General features: G+C 43.8%; 1 protein-coding gene across 4 annotated transcripts in view; it reads right to left on the bottom strand.

Annotated features, from left to right (window-relative positions):
* The window catches only part of Myof (myoferlin), a 139,804-nt gene that overhangs the window by 27,618 nt on the left and 85,251 nt on the right, over positions 1-26,935 (bottom strand). For 2 of the 4 annotated variants that reach the window (XM_041661564.1, XM_041661565.1), the window contains 14 exons: positions 26,350-26,513; positions 24,006-24,120; positions 21,143-21,248; positions 19,850-19,995; positions 15,742-15,915; positions 13,857-13,965; positions 11,800-11,877; positions 9,179-9,360; positions 8,926-9,084; positions 8,710-8,808; positions 7,583-7,744; positions 5,873-6,038; positions 3,193-3,269; positions 518-574 (listed from right to left, as the gene is read on the bottom strand). In XM_041661564.1, the coding sequence (XP_041517498.1) occupies positions 518-574; positions 3,193-3,269; positions 5,873-6,038; positions 7,583-7,744; positions 8,710-8,808; positions 8,926-9,084; positions 9,179-9,360; positions 11,800-11,877; positions 13,857-13,965; positions 15,742-15,915; positions 19,850-19,995; positions 21,143-21,248; positions 24,006-24,120; positions 26,350-26,513 (1,794 nt within the window). The remainder of the gene's footprint in view (positions 1-517; positions 575-3,192; positions 3,270-5,872; positions 6,039-7,582; positions 7,745-8,709; positions 8,809-8,925; positions 9,085-9,178; positions 9,361-11,799; positions 11,878-13,856; positions 13,966-15,741; positions 15,916-19,849; positions 19,996-21,142; positions 21,249-24,005; positions 24,121-26,349; positions 26,514-26,935) is intronic. The other 2 variants (XM_041661566.1, XM_041661567.1) reach the window with 1 other exon arrangement.

Raw genomic sequence — 26,935 nt, 5'->3', positions numbered from 1 at the left:
CTTATTAGATTCATCCCAAAGCAAGATTAGGGTTAAATAATCACAGGTGGAGTGAGATTTTGGAGAGAGGAATTAAAAAAAAAAAATCTTTTCACAGTCTCAGTGTCTTGAATCCAAGTATTTAGTCTGTTCATTTGTGTTTATTTTAAGTCATGCAGAACTGATTGAGGGTAAAGAACAGGCTGTGTTGAAAAGGCATCCAAGACAAGTTGCTGACTTTAAATTTCAGGGCTAGTCCGGGAGGGTTCCTTCACTTCTGCTTGCTCATTATCCCATGCAGAAAAGGAAGGACAGCAACTCATGTGACTTTCTTTTTTTTTTTTTTCAATCGAATAAATGAAGTTGAAAATCCAATTCAAAGCATTACATGGCATGGGCCAGTCTCCCCTCTAGAATGATAGTATTGTCTAAAGGTCACCTTTCACTCCAAAATCTGCTAATAGACCCCGGAGGAATTCAGGTCCTTAGACCATGATTCCCCAGTCCCATGAAGCCTCATACATATTATTATACATACATGCACTGTCCTTGGAGAAGCCATTTTGCTGAGTGCTGTCGACATACTGCTTAAGCACTGGAATTGGAAGGCAATTGTTGAGACGACCATGAAGGGATGTCTGTGCTGGCTGGATGGCACTTGACCAATATGCCCCCCATCCTCGCTTCCTGCTTTTCTTTACAGAGCCCTAAGCTCATCTGTTAAGAGTTCCCACAGACATCATAAAGGATGATGCCGTCACGAAAGACTCAGTCTCCGGCCTCCAGTCCTCAGCAGCAGCATAGACAGACTCATTCATGCAGATACAAAGACTAAATTGAGTTAGTGGTAATAACGTACACATTACATGTACATGTGATACATGTCATAAAGGACATTAGTAAGCTCGCCATTGGCTCTTCCAAATCTCAGTGTTACTCATTAGACTTTACAGACAGATGTAATGTCTACCTGGACAAACAGATGGAGGTGGGCGTTCAGGAGATTTTACCTTTTCCTATGAACTCAGAGGACCTCAACTAGGTGTGAGGGGAGCGCGCCCGTTACAGTCATGTATAATGTAGCGGGAATGACTTGACTCAACCGTCTCTGGGCCTGCTACTCCTCCCTGTTAAAAGCTGAGGCAAATGAACCTTTCACAGTGTGTTGCTAGAGTAACCTAGTCTGAGACTGTCAAGAAAGGAGCAGAAATACTGGCGTGTAGTACTGACACCGTTTTCCTTATTCCCCAATAGTACTGAGGATGACCCAGTACCCAGAAGGCATGCAGGCAGGATTGATTGGCAGCGGTTGATGGTAAGCTGGAGGCAGAGTATCGAGTGGGATCTCACACTGCCTTTTCCCAGAGTGGTTGTGAAAATTCCCATGGAGAATCTTAAGTATTAAGCACATAACTTCTCCCTAGGCAACTCCTGTTGATATTTATTGATACTAATTGGGGTTATTTTCAATAAGTGAACATAGTCACGTTGCCCTGTGGTGTTGGGAATTTGTTATTGTCATCTTGTGATTGTGGAGAACTGCCACATAGTAGAATCAAACACAGCCTTCCAGTCCTGGCTGTGGAGACGACATTTAACACAGGCCAGTTGTTAGTGAGCTTAACGCAGCAGGGAAGAAGTGGGTTTTTAAAAAGTGCCGTCTATGGACATAGCACATTACAGCGCAATCATGTGTATTTTCCAGTCAGTGTGCGTATTAAAACATGCTGTGAAAGTTTATTCTAAATGCCAAGAGAAACAGTGAGCTCTTTGGGTTTTCCTTTTTCTCTTGTTCCTTCCTATAGAAGTGGCTGGGATGGTTTTCAGACTGGATCCCGAGGAAGGATTCCCACCAACCTCTTCCAGAGTGAATATAAAAACCCAGGGTGTTTCATGTACTGACAAACAGGGTCATTCCTAACCATGACAATCCAGCATCACACGGGGGGGGGGGGATCCTGACATGCGAGTTCTCACTATTGCTTTAAATTTACAATTTGTTCTAGAAGCATCTAACACTTGGTATCACTTGGACTACCCCTACCAGCGGTTCTCCATTCTTTATGCATGTGTTTGAATTATGTACATTGATAATGTTTTAAGTATCCTAGGTGGCTGACTAGTAGGGGCTGAAGCTGCTAGTCCACACCCTGGCTTCTTAAATTGTAGGTTATGACCTGGTGGGGGAGCGGGGGTGTCACAGGAAATTTGACAATAGCGAAAGATTTCTAAATGTGTGACAACTGAAGTTTAACTAGAACTAAAGTGTGGAATGAGCCCAAAGCGCTTCTGGTGATGCTCGCCCATGCTGCACTGTGCGATTCCATCGTAGACTTGCTGCTGAATCCGCAGCCCATGCATTTTTGTATTGTGCATGTAGTCACACCACACAACACCAGTGAATATCTCCTGAAACACCCCAGCTCAGATCTGAGACCAGCATACACTCAGTGTTTTTACACACCGAGCTTTCTGCTCTCATGGAAACGTAATGGTTTAATTATGGAAAATAAAGACATGTTATTTTCCCATCATAATCTTTATCACGTAGGTGTCAAATTACTATATTTTTAGATTGCATTAGTTAGAATTTCAAGTTTTAAAGATTTCTATTTGAGTTTCATTAAAAGTTAGATGAATTTTGGTTTGGATTTCGGACAGAATTTTCAACCATTTCTGAAATGGCCCTAAACTACTTCTGCCATTTTGAATTAGTACTACACATTTATGCAAAGCGGAGTTTCAGCGTTGATGACTATAAAATCAAAATACTAATCAACCATGAAAATTATTAATGATGCTCTATGTCCTGCGGTATTGCATATCCAGCTGAGATTTAATTTTTTATGTAAAAATGAATAAGCACGTCTATCTCATTAGAATACCAACTTGATTTTGTTTTAGACAAATGGTAAAATTATGTCTAGTAAAAAATTACTTATACAAATTTTATAATTAATTATTAGTATATGTTTTATTTGTATACCTTATTTTATAGACCTTTATACCTGGGGCTGTGTAAAAACTTCTCAGATAAAAAGGGGTTATAAATAGAAAATTTTAAGAAGGCCTGGTTGATAAGTGTCTTTGGATGAATACAAGATTCAGATCTTGTTACTATTCAGCCCTTGTAAATTGCTTTGATGACCATTATTTTAATAACCTTGAATGGTTGAATACACACATTGCTTAGGCATCTGGCATACAACCTACCTTAGACGCCAGTAATGGTTTGGTGTCTTCTATTTCAATGACGACATCCCGACACGGGGGTGCAGACATAAGGGAGGCTGCAAGGGAAAGAACTTCATAATATAGGACGCTTAGGACAACACACTAGAGAGCATTCTACTTCATGATCAAGTTGAGCAGCAATAGGACGGATGAGAGAGTTAACCTGGGTGAGACTCTCCATACCTGAATGTAGAAATGACGCTACCCTCATCACTGTCTCAGAAGAGTGTAAGGCTTTAGGCATTTTATAGGGGACTATGGGGCTCGTTTTTTCTTGGTTTTGGGTAGTTAACACAATTTCTACCCATGACAAGTGCTTGAAAAAGAATTGTTCTGGAGAGCAGAGAGGCAGCTCTCAGGTAAGGGTGTTTGATGCCAAGCCTGATGACCTGAGTTTGGTTCTCAGGACCTCACAGTGGAAGGAGAGGAGTGACTGCTGCAAGTGGCCTCTGCCCTTCACCTAGGCACCACACCCATGCACACTGTAAGAAAAATAGTTAGAAAGATTGTGCTGATTATGTAGGAGTGGGCACGAGGATGGCGAACCTGTGTCTAAAAGAGCCTCATTTTCTTGGGAAATGGGATAGAGAAACACAGAAGAGTAGAGGAAGATAGAGGACAGAGAAGGTGATTAGAGAGAAGAAGGGAAGGGGAGGGGAGAAGAAAAAGCAGGATGTGTTTCTTTCATCAGCGAGACGCTACTTTTGTCTGTTCAGCCAGCCCTTGCTCTCCCAGCGTATGCAGAGGGAGAAGTCCATGGCGTGATCTTACACGCAGTTTCCAGATGGATGCAACTCTGGATTTAGGATTAAGAGCAGGGGCTTAAGAACAGGCCCTGGAGTCCCTGGGTTTATCTCACCCAATCAAAGGCAGGTGCCTAAGGACCAGCCTGATACCCAGGGTGGAGTCACAGGAACATAGCTGTTGAATAATTGAAGAAGAGCCTAGGTCAGAACTCAGACAGAAAAAAACCCCACCAAGTCAAAAGACCTTCCCATAAGGTTACCTACCCAGGCATTGGACATAGAGGACATGAATGGAAAGGAAGGTACTCTGGGGAAGGATTACCATGCTCCTGCATTGGGCTAATTAAGCGAATTGTTTACATGATCTCATGTGGCCCTTTGATAATCCTTAAGATATGTTATTATCTCCACTTTAAAGATAAAAACTTAAACTGAAGCAAGAAGGAGAAAGGTTAGTTGCTGCAAATTGAACATTGATGGATGGGAATAAGTTCATAGACTAGCTCTGTTAGACTCTGGTTTCTTTGTTATCAATCACCCCAGAACCCAGGGAAGAGCAAACGCTCAATAAATCAGAGTCAGAGAAACACTCAGATAGAGGAAGGAACTGGACATTTACTGAGCATCTATCTTAAAACCATTTGTTTCAAGGTGGAATTTCCCATCCACCTGGTACCCTCAGGTAGATAAGTTGCCCAGAAACTTTGGATATAAACTAATCTGCAACTGTAGCCCACACAGGACTCAAGAGCCAGATGGACAAGGATGCTTGAATACCTCTGTGAGCAAATTTCTTCCTAAGTACCAGTTTACCCAGGATTGACTTGTAGTATATTTGCTTAAACAGAAGATATCTTGAATAGAATTTTCAGTGAAAAATGGATAGAATTTTCCAGTCCTTGACTGAGGTCTAAACTCATGAAGACAAAAGGTCTGTGATCTTGTACACCAAGTGACTGAGCCCCCAGCCCTTAACACAGTACTAAGTACATAGTAAACTAAAAAACAAAGATCTATTGAATGGAGAAGGGCAAAACACTGTATCATTACCTATTTGTTATTGAAGTCTAAGTTAAATATTATAGCCTGTCCTATCACTTGCATATTAACTATACAACCTAAGGTAAATCATTAAAGTTTTCTTGTGTGGATAACAATGGGGTAGCTTTCAAATGACCTCACGACATCTTTGTCAAGTGTCAATGAAGCGGGCCCATGGACAAAGTAACTCGGAATAGCAATTTCCTCCCTAGAGCTGGCCAGGGAAAACAAACCTGTAACCCTAGCACTTGAGACAGAGAGGGAGGAGATGACAGAGTCCAAGTTTATCATGAACTATAAAGAAAAACCCTGCCATTTAGAAAGAAAAATCATCCTCATGGATGGGATCTCTGTGTCCACATACAGGAGGTTCTGTTTCTCCACATCTAATATTCACAGCACTGACTTGCACACATTCATTTTCTTGTTGGATGCTTTGACTTTGAGGACAAGATTGTTTTGGTCCCTTGGTCTCCCCAGCAATTAGACCAATGAATGACATTCTATGAATGTTCAACAACTATTTGTTGGAGGCTGAATGTCTCAATCCCTTTCATTGATGTGGGGACAGTACCCCCTGAGTCTTCAGGATCCTTCCTCAAAGACAAATAGGGAAGCCGGTGTAGCAGGCAACATTCCCTCCAAAGACACACTGAGTTTATGCAGGAGCAAAGCATGCCAGGATTCTGCCTCTCAAAGTAGTTCGAGTTCAGGCTGGCTGTCCCATGACTCTCTGTATTTCCCTAGCCCACTGGAAATCACAACTTTCTTCCTCTGTAGTATCTAGACAGAGGCTATGGTTTGCAGACATTCAATCTGACTAGGTGTAAAAAGCTCAAAAACGTAATGTACAGACTTGCCCACAGACGTACCTTTTAGTTGAGGTACAATATCCTCTTTTCCCTCATATGGATCACAGCGAAAGCGGTCCAGGCGGTCAATGGTGCACTGGCCAACCACGGGTTTCCGCCCAAACTGCCTGTGGTCAATGACTTTGATCACCAGTGGAGGCATGTACAGTTCTTCCTTGGGCAAGAACTAGGGATCACAAAACACAGATGCCTTTTTTTTTCTCCGAGATCTGGCAGGGATAGCTGTCAATTCTCCCAAGGGACCAGCCCAGCTTCTTTGTGCCCTATGAACATAACCCAGGGACCTTCCAGAGGCCCTCCAGTGGTTGGGGTGCCCAGTAGTGGGCTCAGAGCTTAGAGCATTCTCTTTTAGCCAGGCTCTGCGAGATCAAACCCTCCCTCTGCTGTCACAGAGTGCATGACCTTAGGAACTTTTCTAACCCTCTATGCCCAGTTACTTCCTCGTTACTAGTAGAGCCGTGGAATCCATACATGAAGCACTTAAGGTGTAGAAAGCAAGCATCATGGGGAATGAGTCTTTGTCACTCCTGACCCTATTTCTACCTGAGAGTTATTTCAGTGACAGTAACTGTCCAGAACTTTAGCTATCTGCTAGACAGGGTTTAAGTAGAATTTAGGAACAGTGGAGACACAGATAAACTTTCAAGGGAAATAACAGATTGGGAATCCTTCAGTGCTAGGGTGTTGCGGGAGCTCCTTCCGCTCTGCTCCTTCAGCCAATAGCCGCTGAGATACCAGCCCACTGGGGCGTGGTCTCTCTCTCTTTAAAAAAGCGGCCACTTCCCTCAGCGGCTATAGGCTGAAGGAGCAGAAGGAGCTCCCGCAACACTAGTTGCTCAAAGCCAAACAGAGATGCTCATTTTGCCTTCACTGTCCTGGAATCTAGGGGCCTTGATGACATGCCCTGATTGGAGAACATGGGCCTGACCTGGAAGCTTGATTGTGGTTTGGATGCATGTCTGTCATGGCCTTCACTGGAAGAGAGGACGGGGCTCCCTGAGTGCCTCCTCTCACTCAAAGCTGGGTCCTAGACTGGAAGTTACAGGGGAGGAGGGTAGAGAGCAGAAAGGATAGGCAGAGTGTCTTTGGGGTGACCAGTTAGGGATTCTGCTTCTACACATCCATGAGGTTGTCCATCTGCAGCATCAGAGGGAAAGACTTCTGGCTCGGGAGTGGACGGACCCTAGTCCAAGTTCTGGCCACTCACTCGCTGTGTCCTGCTCCATACATTAGTTATACATTAGTCAACCTTTTCACTCCTTCTAAGGGAAGGGGAGGGTGATAACTGTGCCCAGCACCGAGCTGGAACTGTGCATGACTACTAAGGCCTATACTAGAGATCAAACACTCACTGGAGAAACAAGTGGTGTTCATACACATGTCCCCATGGCTGGAGCTGCTTGAAGCTTTCAGAAATTGGAATCAGACAACCTAAGGAAGGGGGACCTCTGACATGCTCAGTACAGGGCTAGGTTTTCTGTCTGTCAGACTCTGCTGTTGGTGAGTATACACTCACACTTCAGGCATGGACACACATGGATGTATATACTCACACTTCAGGCATGAACACACATGGAATACATGCTCACATTTCATATATGAACACACACACAGGAGTATACACTCATGCTTCAGATATGGACACACACAGGAGTATACACTCATGCTTCAGGCATGGACACATGTGAACTGCGCAGTCTACATACGTACCACTTTCATGAAGAGAACAGAACTTGGGAAGTTGGGCGTCTTCTTAAGGTTTTTGATCACCACCGATTCGACTCTTTCTCCCCCACACTCCACTACCAGACTGGGGGATGTGACAGAAGCCATCTGGTAGTTTTTCATATTTCTTAAGCCCCAAGCTAGAATCTGAGAAAACAAGTTAAAAGAGGAGGGAAGGAAACCTGACATATTAAAAATACCATATCAATTTTGGTGGTGGTGGCACACACCTAGAGGAAGGTAGATCTCTGAGTTCAAGGCTAGCCTGGTCTTATAGAGTGAGATCCAGGACAACCAGGGCTAAACAGAGAAACCCCATCTCAAAAAACAAAGAAACAAACAAAAACCAAAACTACCAAACAAGAATAACAAAACGTATAAGCAGAAATCCAGCCTCAATCACCAGGACAGTCTTTAAGATGGACTTCCATACATTTGTCTAAAATACCAGGGAGTGTTATCTTCAGGAACCTGTGAACAACAGAGGAAGTGTTGTTCCTTCCCTTCTGTTGAGAGCTATAAAAAAGAGCCCCATAGCTGTAAATGTAATGTAAAGTCAGCTTCGCTGTGTGTCTGCTGCAAACAGGATTCACATTGTGATCTACCGTGGGGCAATTTGGAGGATCAAGTATAAACCTCTTCTCCGGTAAGTGACTTGCAAGCATTCCAAACCGGTAGCTGTTGTTTGAAGCTTCCCGTGTCTGTCTTCGAGAACACCCAGGCAAAACAGAGGCGCTAACAACACTCGCCTTATCTGGACACTCTATCCAGATACATTATCTCCCCTAGCCTGTGTCTGCCCTAATTATCTCTCCTGCCGCCACTGTCCACACGCTTCCCTATTCCTGGCCTCTGCCTCCCTTGCAGGTCCTTCTCTCTGTTCCCACAGGCACTTTCTCTTGGGCCATCTTCTCTTTCTCTGGTGAACTCCCCCAAGTCTCAGAAATCTGCTTCTTGGTGCTTTTTGTTAAGATTTCAATTTTCTATAACTATTTCTATTTTGGGGGGGAAGATTTTATAGACATGCAGCCTGACGCCATTCTCTGCATTAACAGTTCGTGCTTTGTTCTACCCTTTGGTTTGATCGGGTGAAAGTTGGCGAGAATACATACCTCAATAGCAGTGAGCTGAACCACGGGCCGGATCCCTGGAGGGACCATGTATAAGTTCGGTGCTCGTTGAGAGGGAAGAATAGGAAGGTTGGAGCCATCCTGTGGAACAAGCATAGGCTGTCAATACTTCCTTTTCACTAGAGCCAAGAGTGCCTGGAATGAGCAGGATGCTTCAAGTCACTCAAGGAATACAAGAGCGAGAACAAAAAGATGTACCTTGTTCCTTAGAATCAGCTCTGCTGTCACAAGGACATCCCCACAAGCCTTGTCTCCGTTCATGACCGGATGCCAGAGAAGCTTAGGGGTGACATCTGTTTCTGAGTTTAGCTTCACCAAAGGAGAGCAAATACTTCGACCTAAAAATTCATCTTTGCCCTACAGAAGGAAACCACATTCAAACTCCTGATCAAAGAACCCTTAGAGACCTCTACCATGTCCCCAGGCCGTCTTAAAATATCATGTTACCTACCACTTGGTCATTGTCAAAAAGTTCTATGATAACTTTGGGTGGGTTCTGTAGAACTGTTTGGGGTTCCCCAAAGATTTCCACCTCATCAAATATAATCGTTTGATCCCAGGTGGGATTCAGAGTGGAGTGGATGATCTCCGTGGTTTTGCTTCGATGGAGAAAGGAGACGTGAGCGTATGGATCTACGGGCAGAGAAAGACAACGACAGAGTCAAGGCGAAGTCTGCCTTTCCAGGACAGCCCATTTCTTCCCACGGCCTTTCTTGTGCACATGGCTGTCACAGGCTTTCACCGCCCATTAAGACAAGGACTCTAGAACGCTGGGCCTCACAGAGGAAGGTATCATAGTGAGTGAGAAGCACCTAAAGGGAGACCCTGGTGTGTGCAAAGGGGTGTCTCTCTGGAGTGTACTCATGCCTAACAAGGTTAATCAGGTCAGGCACACGCTCTTTCACAGGCATAATCTAGAGTACAAGCTTTGCAACTAGACGCATATGGTGTCAAGCCCCTGTTTCCATGACCTTAGGAGAAAAAAATATTTAATCTTCCTAAATATTTAACCTTCCTTTGTTCCTTCCTTTGTCCCCAGTGGACAGAAGACGAAATGGTGTGAAGAACATGGGCTGCTTAGGACACGGCCTGTTAGCCACATCACTCATAAATACCGGTTATTTTTATGTTTTTCTTTCTGCTGTTTTGATAAGCTGATAAATACCAGTTTATTTCATGCATTTGCTTCTAATGATATCTATTTTGAAAGATTTATATTTGAGTGCCGGGGTTTTGTTTTGTTTCCTTCCTTCCTTCCTTCCTTCCTTCCTTTTTTTTGAGGCCATAATTTTTTAAAAGATTTTTAAAATACAATTTTCTCTCATTTTACATAGCTATCCCCATTCCTACTTTTTCCCCTTCTCCTGCTCCACCCTTCCCTCCACCCTGCCCATCCACTCCTAAGAAAAGATAAGTCTTCCCATGGGAAGTCAACAAAGTCTGAAGCTTCACTTCAAGGCAAGACCAAGGCCCTCCCCCCTATATCTAGGCTGAGCAAGGTATCCCTCCGAAGAGAATGTGCTCCTAGATGCCAGTTCAAGCACTTGGGATAAATCCTGGTTCCACTACCAGTGGCCCCACAGACTGCCCAAGTCTCACACCTGCCCCCCCCCACCTTCAGTGGGCCTAGTTTGGTCCTATGCAGGTTCCCCTGCTATCAGTTCAGAGTCAGTGAGCTCCCACTAGCTCCGGTCAGCTGTTTCTGTGGATATAAACCAGTCACTCGATAATACGAGCAAAGGGGTCGAGTGCCAGGTTTTTTATTTTGGCTTTGCTTTTTTGGTTTTTCAAGACGGGGTTTCTCTGTATAGCTTTGGAGTCTAACCTGGAACTCACTCTGGAAACGAGGCTGGCCTTGAGCTTGAGATCTGCTGGAATTAAAGGCCTGCACCACCACCACCCAGAGTGCCGGGTTTATGAATACAGCAGTGAATAAGAAAGTCTCAGCTGCTCTCAGAATCTACAGCTTGTAACACCAGAAAAGTGTTTCCAGTCTTATATACCAAAAATTATTCTGGGTTCTCCTACGTGGTGAGGAACACTAAACCATTTCAGTTTCCCAGAGGGGTGACATTCCAGCAATAAAATAATGCCTATGCCATCACATGGATGGAACTTTTTTATTTTGCCCCATTGATCAATCTTGCATCTTCAACTGTGAGAAATGGGCTTGAAGTTTTATGCAAACACAAGTAAGGATTTTTCTAAAAATTCCAATTGGATCTACAGTAAGGGAGTGCCCCCTGGTGGATACTATTTGAGAAATTTCTTTAAAACAGTTTTGAAGCTTTGCTCTACAGGATCTGATTTAAAGAACGGGATCTAATTTATAGATCAGATCCAGATAATTTGGTCTAATTTATTAGGGAAGGAAATAATTCCCAATACTGAGCCAGGGGAGTGCTGAGACACAGCTCAGACTTGACACAAGTACAGTACATGATAGCATTAGGTGAGTGTTTCCAGAGTTGATCCAAACAAGAACCAGACATGGTTCCTGCACTCACTGCACTTTCGGAGGAAGAAGTAAAGCCAAAACCACCTGGGCACCAGTATGAGGATGTTGAAGCCTCATAGTTACACAGTGCTAGAAGGTGGCTAGCGGTAAGCAGCAGAGGAGGCAGGAAATATACAAGCATATGGCTCACAGTCAGTTGCTGTGGGTTAAAGGGTTAACTGTGTGATCTTTTTTTTTTATCATCTCGAGAATATAAGCAAAAAATGTAAAGAATTTGAGTTCACCAAACGGCCCAGGACCCAGGTCTAAAATGCAGCCATGCACACAAGGGGAGCACAGTAGATGCTCTTTGTGACACGTCATGGCTCAATAAGTGATCCTTAGTGTCCAAGGGCCACATGGCTTCTGTGTATGTTCCTAAAGCAGCTGGTAACTCCTTTAGAAACCATCGGGTCGTTTTCTTCAAGTATAGTCCAAGTATACTTCAAAGTAGCTTCTCTATGAAGAGGGGTTTCTTGTAAGAAATGAGAACAAACAAAACACAAACCCACTAGAGAGGCAGTCGAGTCAAGCTAGCCCGCCATGCTATAGTATATTAAGGATTTCCCCGTCACCTGAAAAGCTGTCTTTGTCCAAAGCCATGAGGTTCCTAGCTTGGTAAATGTAGCAGCGCAGGTGGTAGACATAGACTCCTGAAAAGAAGAGGGTGACAAGAAATAGGACCCCGTTAACAAGATCTTTCTGGAATGTTTGGAGGTGATATGTGTTTCAGATTCATAGGCCGCTTGTCCATTTCCCCATAGCATAGAGCACAAATTTTCCCAAGATAGTGGTTTCTTATGCAAGAAAACTTACAGTGATCCTCTTATCCACCGTTTTGCTTCCTGTATTTCAGTTGCCCAGAGTCAATCTCAGGTCACAAACATAAGAATGTTTGTATAAATTCCAATGCAAACAGTGGAATGGTCAAAAAATAAATAATTCACAAGTTTCTTATTGCAAGCTCTGTAGTGTGAACATCTCATAATATTCAGCTCCATCTCACTTGGGGTGTGGGTCATGCCTCTGTCCAGTGTATCCATGCTGTATATGCTGCCTGCATGTTAGCCACTCAGTAGTTCCTTCTCTCAGTTTTCAGACTGACTGATGTAGTCACACTGTAGGGCTTATAGGAAATAACCCTTATTTATTTAATAAAAGCCCACAACATAAGAGTAGTGATATTGGCAGATTATTATAGTGATTTTAATACCCTTTATGTTTATCATGTTACTGCTATTTACTGGTTACTATATCTAATTTATAAATTAAACTTCACCACATGTATGCATGTATAATACTAGACGGTTTATCAGCAGGGTTGGCCGGGAGTCTTAGAGTGGATCTAGTGTGGTTAAGAGGCAGGGGAGAGTGTAAAGGGAGTGTATTTAAACTACTATACACCAGGTGTGGTGCTGCACACTTGCAATCCCAGCAAACAAGAGGCAGAGGCAGCCTGGATTATATACAGAAACCTCCTCTAAAGATAAAATCAAATCAAACAAGTGACTGCTGTAACAGTCCCGATGCCAATATGGTCATTGGGAGGACATTGGTCCTGCTGTGACCTTCCTGGATTTAGTGCACAGCTGTTCATCACAGACTATATAAAGAGCCTGGGTTTCTAGCAGCCACAGAGCAAGGCCTTGGTGCTATGTTAGACCAAGGTCTGTGATAATTTTCTGCTGAACGTTTCTTTGACTTTTAAAATTTTCAAACTCCTTTTATTAATGCACACACACAGACACATGCATGCATGTACACACACATACACACAGACATATACACACATTCATGCATGTGTGCATACAAACACATACACACACATGATGTGGGATTCTCCTCTGTATGCTGTGACTATATTTTCTTACCATTGTTTAATAAAGAAGCTACTTTGGGCCTATGGCAGTGCAGAATAGAGCAAGGTGGGAATTCCAAGCAGAGATAGAGGAAAAAAGAAGGTGGAGTCCATGTAGCTGCTGAAGGAGTGACATGTCAGCACTAGGAAGCTGCAGCCTAGTGGTGTTATATAGACCAATAGAAATAGGTTAATTTAAGATGTAAGAGTTACTTAATAAGAAGCCTAAGCTAATAGGCCAAGCAGTGTTTTAATTAATATAGTTTCTGTGTGATTATTTTGGGTTTGGGCGGCCAGGAATGAACAAGTAGCCACCACCTACTACTACTACTATTAACACACACACACACATACACACACACACAGTTTGAAGGATAGCAGAGTATTGACTGAATGTCTGAATTCCAGAACAATAAATGCTTGAATATCTGGTACATATCAAGACCTATGTAAACATTGCTATTATTAATAACATCCCAAGATTCTTGAAGACTGGCATTGAGACTAGACTTCCCTAAAACTTTAGCTTTTTTTTCTGTAATTAAGATAATAATTTAGGCTTTTTCTAGCTGGAATGAGTATTTTAGACAGACATTAAAATCAGTGATTTAATCATTCTTCATCCCAAATATAATATAGTTTTTCAGACTGTGTTTCATTAAGTGAAGAACTAGAAAGTCACTTTCATCTGAGATTTTATCTTATTTGATGATCCGAAGAGTTTTCTCAATGAAAATAACAGATACAGAACTTACATCAGTCTGTAAAACTTACTGTCGAAATTACAGGAAACGATGGGTGTGTTTGCTCCAAACACAGCGGTGGCACTGTGTTTCTGCTTTTCTGAGCTCTTCTCATCTCCATCCTCTGTGGTGTCTGCCCCCTAAAGTAGGAGGAAGCCATTGTCATTATCATCATTATCACCATCATCAATCACCATTACCATCACCACCATCATCACCATCATCACCATCATCATCATCATCATCACCATCACCATCATCCATGATCATCACCATTATCATCATCATCATCACCATCATCATCATCTATCATCATCACAATTATCATCATTACATCTTCATCATCATCACCATCATCGTCATCACTGTCATCACCACCATCATCGTCCTCACCATCATCATCATCACCATCATCTATCATCATCACCATTATCATCATTACATCTTTATCATCATCACCATCATCATCACCACTATCCATCATCATCACCATCATCATCACCACTATCCATCATCATCACCATCATCATCATCATCACCATCACCGTCCTCACCATCATCATCATTTATCATCATCACAATGATCATCATTACATCTTCATCATCATCACCATCATCACCATCATCATCATCACCATCATCACCATCATCACCATCATCACCATCATCATCATCACCATCATCACCATCATCACCATCATCATCATCATCACCATCATCATCACCATTATCCATCATCATCACCATCATCATCACCACTACAACCTAAAACCAAGCAAGCCAAGAGGTGAGATTAGCAAGCAGCTGCAACAGTGGTTTTTAGGAGAGATTTTATCACCAACCACTTCATTTCCCAAGGTAACACCCAGGACAGCGAGTGACTTCTTCAGAGTCATCTCGCTAGAAGGTGGCAGAGCAGGGGGTGAAAGCCAATCCTTCAATCTCAAGTCTAGGTTTACCAAACCCTGCTGTTGAAAGAGTGGGGAATAGTGGAAGCCCTCCAAGGCTGGGAGGAGGAAGACAAAGAACAGCAGAGAATGGTGTGGTCAGAGTGCAGAGGAGAAAACAGACTGCACCGAGAAATGGTCCTTCTCCTCCCCTGCCCCTCCCTTCCTTCCTGTGTGTCTGTGTGAGTGGCATGTGTGTGTGTGTACCTATGTGTATATATCCATGCACAATTGTATGTGTGGTCAGAGTAGGGTATCAGGTGCCTTGTGCTATTACTCGCTTTCTCATTCCCTGGAGACTGGGTCTTGCTGAACTGGGGCTCAGTGGCCAGCCCTGGTGACTATTCTGTTTCCCCTGCTGCCACTTCCCCACTCCTCAGTGCTGGAGTTACAGTTATCCACTGCCACAGACACCCAGCCTTTTGGACATGGGTACTAAGTATCTAAACTCAGGCCCTTAGGCTTGCACAGAAAATGTTCTTAACTATGGGGCCTTCTCCCCAATCCATGGAACTGGATCTTGGCCAGCATGCTGCACAGATCACCCATTGCTGTTTTTATTCATTCCCTCTACTGACCTGCGCCCACCCCATCATCTTCCTTTATTGTGATCTAATCATCTTTTAATTTTCTCCCCCTGTAAGTCTGTATATTCAGCTCTTTCAGTCTGTTAAATAGCTACAATTTCCAAGCCCTCTGTGTTTCTGGAATCAGGGCTTTGGCAGACATACTTGGGAAATTCTGGGAGAACTATATGTGCCTTCAGTACTGTTCTGAGGTCCTTTCATGCAGTAGTGGTTTCTTCCTAAGACGGGAGTCATTGGGCACTCAGGGAATACACCTTTCCCCCAACTTCTTCACAGCCATGCATCCCTGAGATTTCAGGAGCCTCTCTGGAGTTGCTTTCTAGGTGACCCACACATTTCCTCTACACCAGTATTATTCACACTTTGACTTCTGGTTACTTACAAGGGCACCTTCAAGTTTAAAGATGGCAGCAGCACCGTGTGTTTCAGAAGGAGCCATTTTTCTCCTCCAGCGTCTGCGGCGAAAGGTGTCTGAGCTGCGCTGTTTCCAGTGGAACTTCCAGCCAATCAGTGAAGCATATTCCCAGCCCTCCCGGTCTTCAAACTCTTCCATGGCCTAAAATAGAAGCATAACTTTAAAGGAGAAACAATACTCTTCTTCATATTGATAAAGCAGACCAGTAGGTCAAAGGACAATATGTAGTCACAAATATCCACTCTGTCAAGTACTACATGAGGAGCCAGGGATACAGCTAAGAGAGAAGAGATGGGATCTCTGACTTGGCAGAGCTGGCGGACTGTGGGATACAGGAAGACAACTATAGCAACCATTCAAACATGGGAGTGTGTGAGAGTGGGTGCTTTCTCAGAATGAGCTCACAAGAACATGCCATGTGACATTTTTGGAAAGAATTACTATCTGCATTTTATATATGGGGTCACATGTATCACCCCTTAGGAGTTAAATGTCTTGTTCATGCCAAAAGCTGCTTAGTTAGTAACGATGTGATAGATCAGAGTATGTTATTTCTGTGGTAACTATTAACCCAGTACAGTACTCTTAAGTTAAACATGGTTCATTTGCACACGATCTATTCTGGGAATTTGTCCTCAAAGCTGAAGTAAGACTGAAGAAGATAGATGTGGCCTTTGCTTCCACGTATTTGACATTTGAGTAGACAGAATTTTATATAACTGTCTTACAATCATGACCAGCTTGAATAAATGGAAAATAATAGAGAATATTATTAATGAGCTTAGAAATAAAAGCTCCATGTATGGTTGTGATTAGTGGGTAGTCCTTTTCTTTCCACTTCGAATAAACATAAAGCCCAGGTTTCATATGAACTTGCAGCTTCCTTTGTGATAGTGTGAATAAGAACAAGGTCATACATAACTTGCGTAGCCAAAAATGAAGCAGGTTAGGGGACATGATTGAAGTCTCAGCCCGGCTCATTAGTGGAACTAGGATTTCTGACCAATGGTCCAGTGTTCTTCCCAAGTCATGTTAGTGCTTGTGTGGAAAGAGAAAGTGAAGCATGTCTGGAAATTTCTCACCCAATCAGGTCGAGACAATGTCGGTTTAAGACACACCCATTCTAGCACACCCTGTCCAGGAAGCAGGCTGCTAAGCAAGGTAGACACCAAGATGGTCTAACTATTCTCCTTCCCAGGAAGATCATCATTGAATAAAATGTGACTTCCCAGCATCTGCTAGAGTTGAGCCTTCAGAGCAATAGGAAGCGCTCCTGTTTAGTATCAGTCTAACCTGGCTTCAAAGGTCATCTCTGTCACCTTTTGAAGATATGACCTATAGCAAGTCTATTTTATGGCTATGAACTCCATCTGTGGAATGAGCAACAACCCAGACCTTACAGCTTATGCATGACACATTTGTGTGCTGAATGTTCTAAATGACATGTAAAACATACTTTTTGGTATTAATTCCATTTTACTATCCCACTTAATTTAGTATGCAGTTTAAAGCCTTGTGATACCCTAACTAAATTAAGGTATGGATAGTTTTATGTCAACTAGATACAAGCTAGAGTTATTTATGAAGAAGGAACTTAAATGAAAAAAAAAATGCCTCTTCCAGGTTGGCCTATGGGCAAGCCTGGAGGGAGTTTTCTTGATTGACGATTGATGTGGGAGGGCCCAGCTTACTGTGGATGGTGCCACCTCTGGGTAGGTAGTTCTGGGCTATAAGAAAGCAGGCTGAGCAAGTCATGATGAGCAAGCCAGTAAGAAGCATTCCTCCATGGCCTCTGCATCAGTTCCTGCCTCCAGTCTCTTGACTTTGCCAGTGGCCATGTCAGAGGAGCTGTACATGACAGCTGACATCAAGGGACTGGCCCATCAGGATATTTCTTGGATAGGCAAGGCCCCAAGACCACAGACACAGAGTGACTTTTGCTCCTACTGTGCCCTCACGTGTCTGCTGCTGCCATCTTTCCCTGGTGTCTGGCATGGTGTAAATGGGGGTGGGGAGATCCCCCTGCCTGAAATGTAGTGTGCGTGTCTCATGGAAACATCCCGTTCTACTGGGCATTTTTACCTGTGGGTTATTAGGAAGATGATTTCCTCTTAAGCTGTACTGTTTAACCGAAGCAATGATTTTATACAATAATAGTGTTAGGTCAGGCTGTGGTGGTACACACCTTTAATCCGAGCACTCGGAGGCAGAGAAAGGCACATCTCTGTGAGTTCAAGGCCAGCCTGGTCTACAGAGTACATTCCAGGACAGGCTCCAAAGCTAGAAACAAACAAACAAACAAAAAACCCACAACTACAACAACAAAAAACTAGTGTGAGTTTAAGTTGAATTTTGATTGAGGACTTTAAATAAATATTGTAAGGGATTATATAGAGGTTAGTTTAGTGGGAAAATTAACATAGGATTAACATAGGTAAAGGTAGGATAAAATGCTGCCCTGCCTTTGATAAAGCAGAGGCTGCAGAGGCTAAAAAAATAAAACAAGGAAATATCACACAGCTAGAACACATAAGTTCCTACTGAGGAGCCCCATAGACTGCGCCTTAGGATAGTGATTAAGGAAAACAGCTGAGTCCTGGTAGCCCAGTTAGCTTAAACCCTTTTCATCTTAATGCTGGGAGATGTTCACAGGTTTGGAGTGTATCATAGCTGAGACAAAGCCTCGGGTTAGATTAAGGTATTTTGATAATAGCTCTGAAGTTAGGGATCAGAAAACAAAGCAGCCCAATTATTACTAGCTGATGTATTTCCCTTGTTAAGAATCGGTTGTTGATCAAAGATGATGATTAATTCCCTGTACCCATTTCTGCCCTCAATCTCCTGATATAAAAACTACTGATGAGTGGGTACGCAGGCTAAAGATTTAAAGTAGAGCTGACTGGTTGTTTTTCATGTACAGACGTTTAGGCTTGCGATTCCTCTAAGAGCCCTTGTAAGATCACCTTTCAAGATAAGTAATAAAGTAACTGGTCCTTTCTTTGTAACCACAACACGCAGCCTTCCAGTAATAGAACTGGCTGATAAGAATACCGTGCTTGTTTATACTCTGTTAATCTGTAACAAGTTGCTTGGGTATGAATGTACGTGGGTTCTTGATGATAATTTGTTTTTTACCTGTAATACGTAAAATGTTAAATCATGGAAAGGAAATAAAAAGCATGTTTTCTACTTGCTTTCATTGTAATCATTCACTTGAAAAATAGGATGTAACCACATTGTAATTGTTATATAGCTTGAAAGATTTTGTGGGGCGTATAAGGGAAAACAAAGAAAGAGAACAAGAATAAAGATAGAAGAAAAACGTCAAGAATGAGAGATTAGGGAGAATAAAAATTAGGTTAGGAGGAAAACATCAAGAGAGACAGAAGGGACATTTCTGGATAGAGATAAGAAAAGAGAATAAAGACTACAGAAGAAGGAAACTATCAAGAGAGCATGAGTGTCTTTCTCCTTACCCCTCAGATAAAAAAGTCATAGCACATTGAGTCTGTGGATTCCTTTCCACTTCTGTGCAGCTGGAGGCTGGTCCCTCAGGCAGCAAAACCTTTCCTCCATGATGGACGGTGATGAGGACAGGTGAGCTGAAATATTAACCCTTCCCACACAAGCTGCTTCCAGTCCTGGTGTTTCACCACAGCAAGAGAAAACCCTACCTAAGACAGATCCCATTTCACAAATGAGAAAGACTGTAGAGTCGGGATTTGAATTCTGGGTCTTGTCCTAGGTCCTGAGGTTATCGATACTCCTGTCTTATCCTGCCAGCATAACTTCAGAGTCCTTTTCTACCCTTCTAGAGACCTCATCCACTCTGTCTCAGCATCATGGAGGGCTTGCAGGAAGCACAGATCGCTCGCTGCTCTGTCCCCAGAGTTACTCAGTGAGCAGGCTGGCTGATTTCTGAGATATCAGGTGAGCAGGGCACACTTCCAGAGCCCTGAATTCCAGTATCAGATCCTTGATTTGCAAACGGCTGTGCAGAAACAGCCATGCAGCTGGAACTCTGCACGGTGTGGCAGGCAGAACACCAGGCACCGTCCCCTCCTACTTCTCTTACCCTTGCAGTACTCGAAGCTGTTTGGGTCAAATCTTTCTTGCGTTTTCGGACCAGTCTCCGCCGTCTGTGAGTGTGATACATTTTCTCTGCTGCAACCCAGGACTTGGGCTTATTATCAGGAGGAATGGTAATTCCATACTCCCAGCCTGTAACAGAATTTGAAAATAGTTACTCGAAAGAGAAGCCTCTGCCTGGCCAGCAAATAGCTTGCTAGATAACGGATAGCTCCTCTCTCTGCTCACAGATGTTCTGCTGTTACGACTGTCACAGGGTTGAGCAGGCTTAATCTGAGAAGATGAAGTGTGCCATGCCGAAGCTTTGGGTGCCATCAGGCCACAAATGTAAAAGTATGTATACGTATACATGCATGTATGTGTGCATGTATGCAGATGCATGTGTGTGCTAATATTCCAAAATCTAAATATTTCTCAAACCAAAAACCACTTCCTCTGGGTCCAGGATTTTGGGTAAGAGTTACTCAATCTTTCTGTTCCTTTGGGATGGAACCTAGAGCCCTGTGAATACCAGGTAAGGCTCTGCTACCCAACTACATCTCTAGACCTTCACTTGCATTTCCTACAAGTTGGTAAACCTGTCTGTGTTCCAACATGACGGCCTTAATGGTAAAAGGCACACAACTATGTGCTGGGTACACAGTTATTGCTCAATAAATACCATTATGATAAGATATATTATTATGTATCACAACCAAGGCAGAATTGCCCATCCATTTGGAGTCTTATGCATCAATCCTACTCTGTCCATGTTTTATCACCTCTTAAAAGAAAGGACCAGTTACGCTCTTCCCCTGCTAGTTCCAAATGGTCAAGTTCATCTGATCTGGCTATTTGTAGAGAATGGTAGGTACTGCTATACCTAGAAGCTATGTCAATCACACGCCTGCTGTGTGGGATGACTTACAAGACATTTGCCATTCTCCTGTCTGAGTTATAGGACCTCTAAGTTTGATTAGCCCAGGAAGATTATGAAATGTGATTAGGAAAGAGAAAAACCAAGCTCTAGATCTCTCCTATACTCTAACTCTGGATTTCTAGGTATCCTAGAGTCCGGCCGGTTGGCCCCATCACCTCCATTTTCTGCTTCGAACATCTCCTCACCCAGCATCTGTCTATCTGTTTGGGAGTCAGATACACATTTGAATAGTCACGGATAACACCACATGACCTAACTGTCCTAGGCCAGCGGGGAAAGGCCCTTCCTCCCGTGGAGCCTTTGCTCTAGTTAACCAAGGCCTTTCTGCTGACTCACACTCAAGCTAAGAGATGTACTTACCTTTCTCATCCACGGCTCGATTTATGTCATACGTCCACGCGTCATCTTCCCACTCCCAACCTGGAGGGCAAGTCAGCTCGCTGGGTGATGCTGCCTTATCTCCATTCTAAGAGACAGACAGACAGGAGTGAATGAGATCCAAAGGTGAGGAAACTTTCCTGATACTTAACTACAGAATGTGCATGTCTTTATAGATAACGTCTTCCAGATCCATTTTATTCAGAAAACTGTAATCTTTACTTATATACATATAGTGGTATATTATTAGCTAAAAACTTGCCTAAAGATCAGAGGGAAAAGCAGTCACGCTAGTCAGCCGTACAGGGAGTGGTGGCACACACCTTTAATCCCAGGACTTGAGGCAGATGGATCTTTATGAGTTCAAGGCTACCCTGGGCTACGTAAGATGGAATATGGCCAAAAGAGAAACAGAGCTCACACAAAGGTGATCCCAGCACTTGGGGTTCCATGCCTTTAATCCCAGCACTTGGGAGGTGGAGACAGGAGCAATATGGCTGGGCAGAGAGAGAAATCTAAAGGGGAAGAGACAGGAACTCAGTGGAGTGAGGGGTCTGAGGTTGGTGGAAACCATTGCAGGATCACTCCTTTGTCTGAGCCTTGGTAAGATCTCTCTAGTGGCTTGACTGCTTTGCTTTGCTGATCTTCAGGTCGAAGTGTCTGTCTCTGGGTTTTTATTATTCATGCAACACATACAAATGCTGCATGAAAATTACTTGTCTCCAGTACCTTCTATTTTTACTATTAAAGAATAGCTTTAAGTTGAACCATGTGAAATTCTTAGTTTTGTAAACCAAAATGATCTAACATTAGCAATTTCATATGGTCTCATTTAATTCTATTAGATAGTGCTGCTCAAGTTTATGAGAGTTTATTCAGGAAAAAAAAATAGAACAGAACAGATCAAGCATTGAGACACATGTGTTCAGGATCTGGAGAGATGGTTAGGAGCACTGGTTACTCTTCCAGAGGTCCCGAGTTCAAGTCCCAGTGATCACATGGTGGCTTACAGCCATCTATAATGAGATCTGGTGACTTCTTCTGGTGTGCAGGAAAAATACTGCATAGATAATAAATAAATAAATCTTTAAAAAAAGACACATGTGTTTAAGTTCAGGAAATGCTGCTGGAGGCTCATGGTGCTGATCACGTGAGGCTGAGCAAAATTTATATAAAATGCTGACTTAGGTTTACTTTAAAATTCAAAAAGAGTTATGATAAAGTTCACGTGTAAAAGAAATAAAGGTGACTGTAAACATGGAAAACACTCAGCTCCGTTTCAAGTTAAGAGAATGCAAAGTGGATCCGTGGCAGGGACCCCACGTCACGGATCAACAAAGATGACGTGGTGGGAAGGTACGGAAGCAAGGACCCTGTTACGCTGTTGCTGGGAGTACGTGTGTACCAGTTCCCTGCATTTGGAGTTTGACCACACAATTCCAAGGACAGTTTTCTAGACATAAGCTTTCATTAATGTGTAAAAATGGTTGTATAAAGATATTCACTGCCACATCTTTTATAAAAACCAACGATGAAACAAAACAAAAAACTCACCCCAAACCACCGAACCCCCAAATGTCTATGAGATGTACAAATAAACAACAATAGGGGCTTATTGCAAAGTTCCCAGCTCTGTGTGTGCAGTTATCAAAAGATGACCTGGAGCTGGGAAACAGCTCAGTTAATAATTAGTTCAGAAGCCCAACATGCACATCAAAGCCAGGAGTGGAAGTCCACATCTGTAGCCCCAGCACCTGGGAGGAGGAGTGAGGAGATCTTGGGAGCCTGTGGTCAGACAGCCCAGCCCAGTCAGTGGGGCTCAGGCTCAGTAAACATCCCTGAACTGAGGCAGCGAGTGGCTGAGGAAGACACTGCATGTTGGTCTTGCCTCTGCGAGCATGTGTGCACACTTGTATGTGCTTCTCTGTGCATGTGTGCACACATCCACATGAGCATGCACACACACAGGTGCTCAAATATATCATTATGTGAAAATACATGTTGAGGAATTGTGTGCCCAACACAATTCTAGTTTGAAGAGGAAAAAGCACACTTATATAAAAACAGAAACCTGCAACGGTGGCTATTTTATAGAGGACAGTGGTAGGCGGGGAGAATTACTTCTCATTTCCCTGAACACTGGATTTTTTTTTAAAGTTTAACATTTTTATTTTTATTTTTGGGGATGTGTGTGATTATGTGCACATGCATAAGAGTGTCCGCAGAGGCCCCAGAAGGCTATGGGAGGCCATGCAACTGCAGTATAGGTGTTTGCAGGCTGCCGGCATGAACGCTGGGAGCTGCCAACACATCTCCTCAGCTCCATTTTTTTTACCATTTTTTTTTGTTTTTGCTTGCCTATGTAATTCTTTTTTTTAAAAAAAAAAAGATTTATTTGTTTTTATTAAGTATACAGTGGTCTGCCTGCCTATGTCCCTGCAGGCCAGAAGAGGGCACCAGATCTCATTACAGAAGGTTGTGAGCCACCATGTGGTTGCTGGGAATTGAACTCAGGACCTTTGGAAGTATAGCAGTGCTCTTAACCTCTGAGCCATCTCTCCTGCCCACCTGTGTATTTCTTTAAAGTGAACATTTCATTTCTCGTGATCTTAAAAACAAGCTAGATAGTAAATTTCTACTTAGAAACTGTGCACAACTCAAACTTGATGCTGGAGCAGTGTCTAGCCACAGCGGCCCAGCGCTTACTGGATGTCAGTAATGAGCATGCACTTGCGGGGCTTCTGTTGTAAATGGGAGACTATTTGGAATCGGGGATGAAGCGGGAAGAGAGGGTGGAGCATCTCTGTGTCTCGTGATGCAGAGATGGGGCATGCCGGTGGCTCACCGCATCCGTATAGGTGTCTTCTGCTGCCTTCCACTCGCCTCCCGGATAGCGAGTCTCATTCTGGTAGACTTCATCCGTGAACTCTGTGTGACCTGCATCGGCCTCAGTCAGGAGGCTGTGGGCGAGAGGGGGCTCCTGTTACCCAGGAGAAATGGAACCGGAACCAGGAACCCCAGCCATTTCACACTGTTGGGCGACCCCTACAGCTTGGAATGACACCACTTCCCTTCTGGCCTTCTGGCTTGAGCCCTTTGGTTTCTCCATTCCAAATTTGACTTTGAACTAAAAGCTTTTGACAGTCATTCGGAGAGGGGGGCTGGGCCAGCGAGACGTAAATTATAGAGGACCATTGGCATGGTCGCTCCTTCCGTGGAGCCAGGAAAATCGCGCTAAAAGGGCTCTTGAACCGCTCCCTGCAGGGAGCACAGAGAGCGTCTTCCACACTGCTTGCTGCAGTATAGACTTTCCAGCGTTTTCTCAGTGAAACTCTTGGCTGACAGTTCAAAGACCAGGGAATGGAGTGAGGCTGTGTGGAAATGTGTGCCTTTGGCTTGCTGGCTCTGCGCGACATAAACTGGTGGTTTCTAAGAAGACAGCCGAGCCTGCTCATTTCACACTCCAGACCCTTTGGGGCCCTCGAGCGCTCTGTGCTGACTCTGCTTGGCCAGCTTTGGCTCGGATTTAAAAACCCAATGGAAGAAAGGCACAGAGGCTCCAACTTCGCCTTGAGTTGTCTGCCAGGGACCCTCAAGTGATGGTTCTTTCTCCCTTACTATTTCTACTATTTGATTCCAACCAAACCCTGGAAGGGTATCAAAAAGCCAACAGCCCCAACCATTTGTATAAATTGAAATCATCCATCTCTCCTCTGCACCACACAGGAGACCCAAAGGTTTGGCTGCCGTCTCTGGTGTCCCAGCCTTGTGTTTTTCCTGTCACAATTCTCTCTACCTTTCGGGTCCTCATCCCCTTCCTTCTGTTCAATTCAACTCCCCACCTCCACTCCTCACCAATTCCCACAATTCCAAACAAAGCAAACAGTCCTGCACCAGAAGCAAGGACGTGTGGGCACTTGGTCTGGCAGACCAGCTTGCTTCTTGTCCTTCGTTTTTAGGCCATGCGATGACTCCAAAGGAGACCTTACAATACAGGTCCCAGAATGTGCCATCACAAGGTGGCCACAAGAGGGAGCTCTAGGACTAATGTTGCCACCAACCATTTTTATTTACTTTGTGATTGTTGATTGATTGGCTGAGATGGGTCTCCTATAGCCCAGGCTACCCTTGACCTCACCAAATAGCAGAGGGAGTGGCACTATTAGAAGGTGTGACCTTGTGGAGGAAATGTGTCATGGTGGAGGTGGGCTTTGAGGTCTCATACATGCTCAAGATAGCACCCAGAGTCACAGTCCACTTCCTGTTGCCTTCTGATAAAGATGTAGCCACTTCATGTCTGCCTACATGCCACCATGCTCCCAGCCATCATGATATGGATATAAGCCAGCAAGTCACCCCAGTAAAATGTTTTCCTTAATAAAAGTTACCATGGTCATGGTGTCTCTCCACAGCAATAGAAACCCTAAGCCAGACATATATAAACACATATTTAGATCTAGGCATAGACAGTGTTGTACTGGGTATTAGACTGACAGCCTTGCGCATGAGAGACAAGTACTCTCCCAGGGAGGCATGTCCCTCCTCATTTCCCTGACTTTTACTTGGCATTTTGAGACTGGGTCCTGTAAGTTGCTGGACTTGAATGGAGTCCGTCTGCACTCCAGGCAGACCTCAAACATGCAATCCTCCTACTTGAGCCCCTGGGTAGCTGGGGTTAACAGACCTGTACCCTACATTCCCTTAGGTGCCTTTTATTTTTGTCTTTTGGGACTGATGGTATCTTCCAACTTCCTGTAAATTTCTATGGACCTAGTCCTATCCAGTGGGTAAAATTAATGTTAATAAGAATGACAACAGACGACGGAGGGGCTGGAAAGACAGTTCCATGGGTAAAAGCTCCAGCCAGGACTCAAGTCTGATAGCCTGAGCTGAATCCCAAGAACCCACAGAAAAAAGTTGCGTGTGGTGGTGAACGTCAATCATCCCAGCATTCCAAAGGCGAGTTGGAAGACAGACAGGAGAATCTTCCAGAAGCTGTGCACCAGCTAGCCTGGACACAGAATAACAGCAGAATCAAAAGACCCTGACTCAACAGAGTGGAAAAAACTTACTCTTAAAAGATGTCTTCTGATGCTCACATGTGTGCTAAGGCATGCAAACACCTGAACACACACACACACACACACACAACTCAACAACACAAGTGACCTAGAAAGTCGAACACTCACCTTCTTTCAGGGTCGACCATCCAGTCTCCTTCCCACTCCCATCCCTTGGGAGGCAAAAAGAATTCTCTTTTGAGTTTTATTTTTCCCGTGACGTCAGAGAATTTATGACGTCCCACCAGTCCAGATGTGCCCCACTTCCCAAACACAAGGGCTTGGTTTTCATACTGTTAAAGACAGATTGGAGAAATACTATCAGAGACTGAGAAAGCAAGCCAGCTGTGAAATCTGAATTTGCCCAGCTCGGAGGCTAGATGACAACAGAAAGCAGAGAAGCTGTACACACAAAAAGTATGGGCCTAAACTCGGGCCTGCCAGTGCTCGGGCGACTCTGGGCAAGTCGCTCCTCCTCCTGAGAGTCCACATGCTCATCTGTAAACTGGGCACAGCAGGTTTCTTAGAGTTCATGCGTGCAAACGGTTGTGAATGTGTTCTGCGAACCGTGATGCATCATGGGAGTTGTTTCCATCTTTGAATGACACTAAATAGGAGGTAGTGACTCTGGAGTGTCCTACTGTCAATAATTCTCAGGAGGGTCTTCTCCTCATCCCTTGGGCTAAAATTCTTTAACAGGAGGTAGTAATGACTG

The sequence above is a fragment of the Microtus oregoni genome, unplaced genomic scaffold (assembly GCF_018167655.1).
Source record: "Microtus oregoni isolate MIOR12 unplaced genomic scaffold, Mior012 000012F_ref0000307, whole genome shotgun sequence".
NCBI lineage: Eukaryota > Metazoa > Chordata > Mammalia > Rodentia > Cricetidae > Microtus > Microtus oregoni.
Note: the sequence above shows the minus strand (reverse complement) of the source record. Positions and strands in the feature narration are given on the sequence as shown.